The 11773-nt window shown below is 54.4% G+C and overlaps 1 protein-coding gene across 1 annotated transcript; it reads left to right on the plus strand.

Moving 5' to 3' along the window:
- Positions 1 to 5263: 5263 nt before the first annotated feature.
- Positions 5264 to 7779, plus strand: APOA4 (apolipoprotein A4). The gene is made up of 3 exons (XM_059392657.1): positions 5264 to 5435; positions 5798 to 5924; positions 6670 to 7779. Exons 1-3 carry the CDS (start codon positions 5387 to 5389, stop codon positions 7640 to 7642), a joined length of 1149 nt encoding a protein of 382 aa, XP_059248640.1. The 5' UTR covers positions 5264 to 5386; the 3' UTR covers positions 7643 to 7779.
- The last annotated feature ends 3994 nt before the right edge of the window (positions 7780 to 11773 follow it).

The following is an 11773-nucleotide window of genomic DNA, read 5'->3' on the forward strand; positions in this document are numbered from 1 at the left end:
CTGCTACCCTGTGGCCCAAAAGGGCTCAGGCCCTGTGGAGACCCCATTTTTTCAAGCAGCCTGACTCCCCAGGGAGAGGCTGGTGATAGGGGAGGGAGATTAGAGCACCAGCCAGGGGCCTCTGGGCCCAGCTCAGCCCTTCACAGGAGGCTCGTAGATCCCTCCCCACCCCCCACCCCCTTGGCTCGGGAACAACTCAGTATTGGGGTGGGGCGTCTAGAGTGAAGCCACAGAAGACCTACAGGCAGAGGCTTCTGCGGGGAGGGCCACGCAGCGGAGTTCACGCAGCCCCCTTCCCAGCACCCGTGCCTCTGCCCTTCTGTCCCAGGTGCTGCTCACCCAGGACCCTCCCTGAGCTGAGCCCAGGGCAGGGGGTGGTGGGAGGACAGCAAAGGCTGCTCTGAGCCCAAGGCCTTTGTCCCACCCTCCCTCCCCTCCTCCTCCCCCTGCCCTCTGGACCCACTGATAACATTCCCCTGGGCAGCGGCTGCGGCTCAAGGCTAAGGCCTCCCCCGGACTGTGCCGGCTGGATCGATTTCCAGCACTGAGCCCCTCGCACCTTGGGGCTTGGTTTCCTTAGCTTTGAAACGGCAGCCCTCACGGGCCCCCTGGCTGGGTGGGGAGCTGGAAGGAAGCAGGGTGGTGGTGTGGCGGGTCTGGTAGGGAGAGGGTGCAGAGGTGCTCTGCAGGTGCTGTCCCAGAGAGGCCGCGGGCCTTGGGGTAAGGTATCCCTGGGCCCACACTGGGAGCCACAGCCTGGATAGCAGGATCGCTATCAGGATAGCTGAGACTTTGGAGACAAGAAATCCTCCGTTTGAACAATGCCTTTGACACTGATTCATATGGCCCAGGGCCAAAGACCTAACATCTCAGAGCCTCAGTTTTCCTCCCTTGAAAAAAGGAATAGAATGTAGTGAAAAGAAGGGCCATCTGTACCCAATGTTTATAGCAGCAATGGCCACAGTCGCCAAACTGAGGAAAGAACCAAGATGCCCTTCAACGGACGAATGGATAAGGAAGATGTGGTCCATATACACTATGGAGTATCATGCCTCCATCAGAAAGGATGAATACCCAACTTTTTAAAAATTTTTTATTATTTTTTTTATTATTTATTTATTTATTTATTTATTTTATTATAAATTTTTTTTAAAGATTTTATTTATTCATTTGTCAGAGAGAGAGCGAGCGAGAGCGAGCACAGGCAGACAGAGTGGAAGGCAGAGTCAGAGGGAGAAGCAGGTTCCCTGCGGAGCAAGGAGCCCGATGTGGGACTCGATCCCAGGACGCTGGGATCATGACCTGAGCCGAAGGCAGCTGCTTAACCAACTGAGCCACCCAGGCGTCCCAATACCCAACTTTTGTAGCAACATGGACAGGACTGGAAGAGATGATGCTGAGTGAAATAAGTCAAGCAGAGAGAGTCAATTATCATATGGTTTCACTTATTTGTGGAGCATAACAAATAGCATGGAGGACAAGGGGAGATGGAGAGGAGAAGGGAGTTGAGGGAAATTGGAGGGAGAGGTGAACCATGAGAGACTATGGACTCTGAAAAACAATCTGAGGGTTTGGAAGGGGCAGGGGGTGGGAAGTTGGGTCATCCTGGTGGTGGGTATTTTGGAGGGCACGTATTGCATGGAGCACTGGGTGTGGTGCATAAACAATGAATTCTAGTACACTGAAAAGTAATTAAAATAATTTAAAAAATTTTAAAAATGCCAATATGCCAAGAGCTGTAGTGTAAAGTAAATGAGAGATATATATACAAAGCAACTGGTTCATGGAGGGGGCCTGATAAATCTCTCTTCCTCCCAAATACCTTGTCCATCCCCAGACAGCACACTCTGAAGGCAGGAGGAGCCCCCAGTGTAGAAACAGGGCTTTGGGCAGGCAGCCACCCTCTCAGGAAGAAGCAACTAACCCAACAATACAAAATCAAAGGCTGGAGAAAGTAGCCTGTTCCACCCTCAGAAATCTTTATTATTGCCTGAGACTTGAAGTTTCTCCATTAGAAATTCATTCCTTTGACTTAGATCCTGTATTCTGTTAAAATGCAAACAGATTCCTGTGAAGTAGATATTAATAAACCTATTTTGTAGGTAAGAAACCTAAGGCTCACGGGGCTGAGATGTACCCAAGTACACAGAGCACATCACGGGTAGAGCTGGAAAACAGAACACAGGGCTTCAATGACCTATACTAGTACTAAACAGCTTGGAGAGATGAGACCCTCAGGGGTTTACTAGTCACTCAGACCTCTTCCTGAGCAAATTTTGCCAATGGGGTGGGGGAGGAAAGGAAGCTGATTTGGTCACTGAAAGAACTGAGCACTCAAGAGGGCTGATAGCAATGGTGCCCATGTCACTCTTCTGTTCTGGCCTGTTCCTCCGCGGCAGAGGTGAAGGCTACAGTGGGAATCCAGATCCCGGCTGGGTTGGATTACAAAGTCCTCAGCCCCTGGGCGTGCTACAATGGACCCTCCAACTCCCATTGCCTGTGTGTGTGGTGGGTCTGGAGGAACCTCTCCTCTCTCTGCTATGTAGTAATGGGCTCCCTGATGCCAGGGAGGTCAGAAGATGGGGCAGAGAGACCCAGCAGGCAGGTGATGGGCTAGGTTGAGAACCCAGGTGTGCAGACCCATGCAGCAGATGTGTGGCATGCCAAGAGTCCTGGGCCATTTTCTTGTTCAAAGGGCTTGGCGTGTTTGAGTGCCTGGACCCCTCTGGGTGGTCTCAGTAGGGGCTATCTCCGCAGGGGCCCTCCCAGTGGCCAGCCTACGTGGCCTGGCCTCCCTTTTCTCTCCCTCCCTCCCTCCCTCCCTCCCATGCTGGCTTCCCTGGAATGAGGTGACTTCTCTGGGCCTGGCCCAAGACTGGCCCTAAGAAGTAAGTGGCAGCCATGGGTGTTGAAGGGCAAGGGGGACCAGAAATGGTCCTCTGGGGTTGTGCAGACTCTCTGAGCGTCCTTGTGTCTGAGCGAGGCTTAGCACACAAGCCTCTGTGACCCATGCCCCTGCCCCTGGGCTGAACTGGGAGCGCCGCTTCGGCCCTGTCAGCCAGTATCTATGCTCAAAGAGAACCAGAACCCAGCCGGAGGCAGGGTCCCTTCCTTCCATCCGTAGCTCCAACACTCAGGGCCTGGGCACTCCTTCTCTCCCACTCCCAGCACAAATCCATTCACAGCCTGATACAAAACATGCCCACTGACACTGGGAGAGAAATGCATCCATTAACAGCACCCACCCACGACACGTCAGGACACAGCACCCCCTCCTCAAGGATGGGACTGCTCAGATCGGCCCACACCCGTCTGCACCCATCCCTCAGCGGCGCACCCCAGCTTTGTGGCCACCCACAGCAGAAGTCGTGACACACTTAGGTGACTCTGTCCATGTCCTGGCAGACGCTCTCAGACACGCTCATATAGGTACAGACACTCCCGGTGCGTGTCCACCCTGGCAAGTAAGACAGAGCCTGTCACATGCCGGTGACACTCACTGCTCAGACCCGAAGTCCAAGAGGTCAAACTGCAGCTGAGGTGTCCTTGGTGACTCATCGCTCTTTTCTTCTCTGGGCCCAGGGGAAGGGATGGGGGCATGGAGCACGCATGGACCTTTGTGCCCACCCCTGGCTGGACTGTGCCCGACGAGGGAGCAGGAGCAGGAATGATAGGCCCGTGTTGCAGGGAGGGAAGGCTTTCGGGGTGAAACCTGGCTTGTGCTTGTTGAGCACCTACTGTGTGCTGGGCAGCATTCCGAGCAGGACATGGGTTCTCACTGTATCCTCGCAAACAGCAAGCAGGGACTATTCTACGACCAGTGGAGGCGGCCGAGGCTCAGGAAGATGTGCTCTGTCCCCACCCAGGGAGTCTGACTCCAGAATCTGAGCCCGACAGATTCTGAGAGAATCTGAGCTGCTAGGAGAAGGGAAGAGCTGCTTCGGGGAGAGGGGCACTCCCTGGTACTAGAGGCGACCGTGAGTGGTTGGTGGGGGGGATGCACGGTGTGGGCAGCAGAAGGCCTTCTAGCTGCCTTTAATCCCATGAGACATCAAGCCCATGAAGCATGGAGGCCTGATAAGTCAGGGTGAACGCAGCTGTGGTCTACAGGAGTCCAGCTTCCTGCCAGTCCCTGCACTCCCGCATGGGAGCTGATGGTGCCCTAGGACGGGAGTCATCTGGTGGTCAGTGCAGGTGGCATGATCCAGCAGAGCGACCCACACTAACCAGGCTGCAGTGTCTACTTGGTGGATGGCTTCCTGTAATTGTGTGTGTGACCTCATTTGCAGAGAACGCTGAAAGTCCTGTAGAAGACTTCCTGTCCTTTAGTCCCGTCCCGCAGGCGAAGTCCCCTAAGAGGCTCAGGTCTTGTGATTCAGCATAGACTGACTGCTCCTGCCCAGGGAGCAGGGCTGGGCTGGGGGCAGGAATCAGGCCTCAGGCCAGCCGATCTCCGTGCATGGTGCACCGCCCCTGGGAGCCCCCAGAGGCCTGGGCCTGCCTCTGCCACTCTCACTGGTCCAAACCAGGAAAACAATACTATTACTACTAACAACAACTACTTTGTCGTGCTAACTCCACGCCAGGCGTTTTACTACTCATGCCATGAGCAACCCCCATGTTTCAAAGGAGAAACCAAGGCTCAGAACTAGGCTGAGCTGAATCTCGAGGCCCAGTGACCCAGCTTGGCAGTGGTCAGACAGGAAGCACACTTACGATGAACCCTTCCACTACAGGGCCCGGCCCTCCCACTTGCCCAAAGGCTTACTAGAGCCTTCTCCTGCCAGGCACCCCTGGACCAGGGTTCTGGATCTTAGCTTGCTGTCTCCAGCGGTGGCCCTGGGTGTCCCAGTCCGGGGTCTGGTGCTCTGAGATGGATGAGTGGGGGATGTTGTAGGGAAGGGCTCTCTTCCCTGAGACAGGCAGAGGAGGTGTGAACTTTGCCCCCAAACCTGGCTCAGGCCCAGAATTATCAGCAGGGCCTCTGGGACATTTGTCCCTGGCTCGGGGGTTCCCTAGGCCTCCTTTCTCCCAACAACTCGTGGCTCCCCATCCTCCCTTCTGTACCGGGTGGGGCACCAGTACAAAACAGCCTCTCCAGACTGCGGCCCCAGCCCCGGTCTGCCGTCAGCTGCCACGTTGTCTTGGGTCACAAAAGTCCAAGAGGCCTCTTGAGAATGTGTCACCTTCCAGCGTGGAGTCACACTGGGAGGGAGCTGGGGAGGGCAGCCTGGTGGGGGTTTAAATGTCTGGCTGGGTCTGAGGTCCAGTCAGTTTCGACAGCAGCACAGGTGAGCTGTCCAAGAGCCTCTCTTCTGGGCCTCCTGTGACCCCAGGAAGGATCCAGTGCAGTGCGAGTCTCTTCCAGCCCAGCGAGAAGCCCAGGATGTTCCTGAAGGCTGTGGTCCTGACCCTGTCCCTGGTGGCTCTCACTGGTGAGTAGCCTTTGGAAGAGGCTTTCAGGCAGGACCCATCTGCTGCATAAAGCGGGCAGGATGGAGAATCTGGAGTCCAGGCAAGAGGATGGTTCCAAAGGCCTGTCATTCCCCGGCTGGACGCAGAAGGCTGCCCACCTGCCATGTGGCTCATAGGAGGGCTGGCCTCTGCCCAACATTCTGCCCCTTGGCTCTGGTGCTTTCCCAGTGTTACATGCCCCTGTAGCTTTTAATGAGGGAAGCATGGGAGTTGAGGGCGTCAGTAGTTGGGCTCCCCCACCGTCAGCCGGTCTGCAGCTCAGGGCTGGTGCGGAGGGCCAAGGAAGGAGATGGGTCCTCATGAATCTCTGTTTCCTGCCCAGGAGCCCGGGCTGAGGTCAGTGCTGACCAGGTGGCCACTGTGGTGTGGGACTACTTTAGTCAGCTGAGCAACAATGCCAAGGAAGCCATGGAACATCTTCAGAAGACGGAGCTCACCCAGCAGCTCAAGTAAGAGGGGCATGGCTCGCGGGGTGGCTTGCAATGGGATGGCAGGGCTGAGCTCAGAGGCTGGAGACCCGAGCGTAGGATACCCACTGCCCTGCCGCTGAACTCTCCCGGGGACCCTGAGGTCTCCAGATCTTCGAGCCACACATGCAACAGGGGGTTAGACTAATAATCCCCGAGGAATCTTCCTGCTTGAACTTTCTAGAGTGTGACAGATGGCCACATGCTAGCATTGAGAGTCATGGGGGAAAAAGAGGGAGGGAAATGTCATGGGAACTGGGTCCTAAGACATTCCAGAAGGATGGGAGCCTGTGAAATCATGGGAAAGGAAGTGGGGATATTTGGGAAGCCTCTGAGGTTGGGCACGTGGAAGAAAACTAGTATTTTGAATCCCTCAAAGACTGGAAGCGGTCCAGAGCACAACATTCTGTTAATGAATGTAATCTGTGTCACAGCACACCTGAGCTGGAAGGACTTCAAAGTCTGACCTTTTTACTTCACAGGCGTGGGGTGGATGGGGGGGGGGGGTTGCCGCGTGGCTGTGACTCAGGTCAGGGGGAGAGTCAGAGATGCTGGGTAATAACTTAGTCTATTACATCTACTTTCCCAAACCATGATCTACCTGTGACCTTAATACCCCGGAACACTCACCCTTCTCAGGCCGGTGTGTAGGAGATGAGCCAGGCATAAGGAGACAGTCCTGTCATGCCAAGTGTAACGGTGGCCCCCTTGTGTCCCTCCCCTGCAGTGCCCTCTTCCAGGACAAGATTGGGCAAGTGAACACCTACACCGACAACCTGCAGAAGAAGCTGGTGCCCTTTGCCACGGAGCTGCACGATCGCCTGAGCAAAGACTCCGAGAAGCTGAAGGAGGAGATCCGGAAGGAGCTGGAGGAGCTGCGCGCCCGGCTGCTGCCCCACGCCACCGAGGTGAGCCAGAAGATCGGGGACAACATGCGCGAGCTGCAGCAGCGCTTCGAGCCGTACGCGGATGAGCTGCGCACCCAGGTCAACACCCACGCCGAGCAGCTGCGGAAACAGCTGACGTCCCACGCGCAGCGCCTGCAGAGCGCGCTGCGCCAGAACGTGGACAACCTGCAGGTCTCCCTGACGCCCTACGCAGATGAGTTGAGGGCCCAGATCGACCAGAACGTTGAAGAGCTCAAGGGACGCCTCACGCCCTACGCGGATGAGCTCAAGGTCAAGATCGACCAGAACGTGGAGGAGCTGCGCCGTAGCCTGGCTCCCTATGCGCAGGACGTGCAGGAGAAGCTCAACCACCAGCTCGAGGGCCTGGCTTTCCAGATGAAGAAGAACGCCGAGGAACTGAAGGCCAAGATCTCGGCCAACGCCGATGAGCTGCGGCAGAGGCTGGAGCCCATGGCTGAGGAGGTGCGGGGCAAGCTGAGGGACAACACCCAGGAGCTGCAGAAGTCGCTGACCGAGCTGAGCAGCCAGCTGGACCGGCAGGTGGAGGAGTTCCGCCGCAACGTGGGACCCTACGGGGAGACCTTCAACAAGGCTCTCCTGCAGCAGGTAGAGGAGCTGAGGCAGAAGCTGGGCCCCTATGCAGGGGATGTGGAAGACCACCTGAGCTTCCTGGAGAAGGATCTGAGGGACAAGGTCAACTCTTTTTTCAGCACCCTCAAGGAGACAGAGAATCAGGATACACTTGTGCCCGCCACGGAGCAGCCGCAGTCGCTGGTCCCTTTAGACAGCTGAGCTGTCCCTGGCGCTCACGCCCTCCCATGGACACCTGCCCAGCCCGGCCCCCTGTCTGTCTGTCTGTCCAAAGACAGTTCTGGTACAAGCTTGAGAACACATGTCCAGTGGAAAATGACACTACCTCTCACTACTCAATAAAGCTGCTAAAGAACTAGTCCGGTGGCAATGTGACTTCTCACTGTTGGTGCGCGGGGGGTGGGACAAACCCACCCGCACAGCTTAGCGGGGGCCTGCGGGGGATGCTTGGGGGACACCAGGGCTGGGGAGATGACACTGCAGGAGGAGTGAGGGCAGGGTGTGCTGAAAGGGGTGGAGGGGGTGCTTTAAAGGGAGGTGGAAAAAGATGTCACCCATTACCCAGAGATGAAATAGGCAGCCGGCTTATATTCCCTTAGCCAAGAGCTGTTTCTGGAATGCCCTCAGTGTGCACGCCACTGTTCCAGGCAGCAGACAGTGAGCAAAAGAGCTTTTGTGGAGCACGGGTCTGACGCTGTGCTTTACTCTGAGGGGGCCACGGAGGTAAGCTTGACAGGCTCCCTGGCTTTGAAGAGCTCACGGCACAGTGGGGGAGGCTGTCCGTCCTTCCAGAAGCTCTCCTGGGCCTTGAACTTGACTTACTTGTGTGAATTTTGGTTTATTCCTCCCCATATCACTCTCATGATAGAATTGACTCATGAGGTGAGCCCAGCATCATGAGAGAAGTGGAAGCCTTGCCCAGAACCCCCGTAATGCAGGGGAGATGCCCACCACACAGGGGCACGGGGTGGGGGGTGGCATTGGGCTGGCTCACATTCGAAGCCCAATATCAGGCTCACATGGAAGAAAAAAAAGCTTAGGTGGTAAATTCATCAGGGCTCATCTCAGAAAGGTGAGGTTTTGCTTTCCACTTTATATATTTTATATAGTATTTAGGATTTTACAATCCTATTTGGAATTACTTTCTTGTTGTGGTTATATATATGTTTGTATGTATAAATATATAACATAAAATTTGCCATCTTAACCATTTTTAAGTATAGAATTCAAGGATGTTAATTGCATTCACAGTGTTGTACAACCCTTACAGCTCCCTCCCAGATTTACTACCCCAAACAGAAACTCTGTATCCACTAAGCAATTCCCCATTACCTCCCCAACTCCAAGGCCAAGGAAGGGTCTGGGGGCCTGTCCTCCTGTACCCACAGCCCCTGGTAACATTTACTCTGCTTTCTGTTTGCTGTAGGGAGTTCCTGTGAACTACCCTTTCGTGTCTGGCTTCTTTCACTTAGCATAATGTTTTCAGGTTCATCTGTGTTAGAGCTGCACCAGAAAATCCTTCCTTTTTAAAGGCTATATAATGGGGCACCTGGGTGGCTCAGTGGGTTAAAGCCTCTGCCTTCGGCTCAGGTCATGATCCTGGGGTCCTGGGATTGAGCCCCATATTGGGCTGTCTGCTTGGCAGGGAGCCTGCTTCCTCTTCTCTTTCTGCCTGTCTCTCTGCCTACTTGTGATTCTGTCAAATAAACAAATAAAGTCTTCAAAAAAAAATTAAAAAAATAAATAAAGGCTGCATAAGACTCCACGTAGCTTCAGACCACATTGTCATCCACTGATTGACTCTCGGGTCGTTTCCACCCTTTGGCTGTTGTGATAATGCCATTGTGTGTAGAAATATCTCAAGTCCCTGCTTTCAGTTCTCCCGTGTGGACATCCAGATTTGGAATTGCTGGGCGGCGTGGTAATTCAGAACTACTCCGGGATCCAGGCTTTACCACATAGCAAACCCAAGCCCCTAAACCCAGAAGAACCAAGTACTAGAGGCCCCTGCAAGGGTTGGGGAGGGGTGTTTCCTGGTCCTTGGTGCTGCCCACATCAGTACCTCCCCGAGGAGGACTCTGAGAGCCCATCCCAATCTCAGGCCCGAAGCTCTCCCAGCTACCTCTGGCTCCTCAGGTGACCTGGACGCCTCTACAGGCATAGGTTAGTGTCCCCGAAGGGATGTCAGCCAGCACCAACATGGGCCAGGCTGAGATGCTAGCCACACACCTGCACCCATCCCCAAAGCTCAAAGGTCAGAAGTCATCTGAAAACGTCAAAGGGGTCACTACCCCCAAGGTGTCTGTGTATGGAATAGCCCTAACTAAGGAAAGGAGAGCCCAGCAAGGCCAAGGAAGGGTCTGGGGGCCTGTCCTCCTGTACCCACAGGGCCTTGTTGCCGTGGAGGAATTGTCCCAGCGCGGTTGAAAGCAGCTCGTGCCTGGGAATGCTCTGTTCTCCCGGTGTTATCATAGGACACGCTGTGTTCCCAGAGCGGAGAGCACAGGCAGGGGCACGCTCTGGGGAGAGAAACAACAAGTGTGGGGTTATCTGGGGACTTCTGTGTCCGAGGAAGACAGAACCACGGTTATCCCACTGTGTGACAACACATGGTTAATGATGGGGGGGGCACAGTCAGAGACCCCAGCGCTGCCCACGTCAGAGCGGTGAGCATGTGGGCAGCTGGTTCCTAGGTGGGAAGTGAGGGATGTGAGCAGACCCTGAGGTTTGGAGGGACTCGTCTTGTCTCCGTCCAATGCCTTGACACCATCTCTAACACACGAACACAACTCCTCACTCACAGGGACCTCCTTCCTCTGTCCATCCCTCTCCAGCCTCCTGCCTGGCTCCAAGACTGAGCCGGCTCTCTTGTTCGTGCCCTGCACACTCTCTCTTAGAGCCGGCGGGCTGACCTGTGCTATGAACAGGCTATTGTGGAAGTCATGGCATATGACTCCCGAGGCTGGCTCATCGAGGGCACTGTAGTTTCCACCTTGCTCTCCCTTTGACTGTTGACACTGAGGGAGGATAGGCAGGAAGAGTGGCCCCTTCTCAACAGCCAGCACCAACCTGCCAGCCACACCAGTGAGCCATGTTAGAAACAGACACTTGGGGCACCTGGGTGGCTCAGTGGGTTAAAACCTCTGACTTTGGCTCAGGTCATGATCCCAGGGTCCTGGGATCGAGCCCCACATTGGGCTCCCTGCTCAGCGGGGAGCCTGCTCCGCACCCCCCCCCCCCCCCCCCCCTCTGTCTGTGAAATAAATAAATAAAATCTTAAAAAAAAAAAACAAAAAAAACAAAAATAAAAACAGATGCTTGGCCAGACCTTCGGAGGCCTAGAGTCCCAGGCTACATCCTGCCTGAGACCTCGTGACAGATCCTGAACCAGAACCACACAGCCTGGCCACACACCCATAGGAACTGGGAGGGATCCTGTGATGTTAAGTTTTGGCTGATTTGTTACACAGAGTAGCTAACTGGTACACATGCCTCGCACAGGGCTGGGCACCCGGACACCCGGTCAGCTGGTGAGGGGATGGGTCTTACTCAGTATCTGACACCTCCACAGACAGGCAGCTTACCATCTTCCCGAACAACTGATTTATCCTTGAACAACTCTGTTACAGATTATTAAAATCACACTTGATCTTTCTCGATACGGCTTTGGTGGTATTTGTATTTCTCTTTTGCACCACAGAATGAATATAATCTCTTTATATATACATTCTGCCCACAGGCAATGTACCCAGATGCTCTTTTCGTTTGTTTGTTTGTTTTTAAGATTTTTATTTATTTATTTGGCAGACAGAGATCACAAGCAGGCAGAAAGGCAGGCAGAGAGAGAGAGAGCGGGAAGCAGGCTCACCGCCAAGCAGAGAGCCCGATGTGGGGCTCGATCCCAGGACCCTGGCATCATGACCTGAGCAGAAGGCAGAGGCTTTAACCCACTGAGCCACCCAGGCGTCCCCCAGATGCTCTTTTCATGGAACCCCAAACCTTGTAGACAAAATTGAGCCAGAGGTGTACCATACTCATCGCGGCCTTGGGGTGAACCATCTCGGCTGGTTTCGGAGAGGGTGAAGGTTTGGCCAATCTTGCTTCTTCTCCTATGCTTAGCACAGCGGCCAGAACTGAGTTGGTGCACAATACATAGTTGTTGAATGAGCTAACACATTTAATGAATCTTTGTTCCATGCCCAGTTGCACAGGACAGGTATGTTCACCTTTACCAGGTAATGCTGAGTTGTTTTGTAAGATGATTGCACCACTTTTTCTTTCTCTTTTCCTATAATAGGAAACTTCTGGACAAGCCTTCTGATTTTCTTACCT

Source organism: Mustela nigripes, chromosome 1 (assembly GCF_022355385.1).
Source record: "Mustela nigripes isolate SB6536 chromosome 1, MUSNIG.SB6536, whole genome shotgun sequence".
NCBI classification, from domain to species: domain Eukaryota; kingdom Metazoa; phylum Chordata; class Mammalia; order Carnivora; family Mustelidae; genus Mustela; species Mustela nigripes.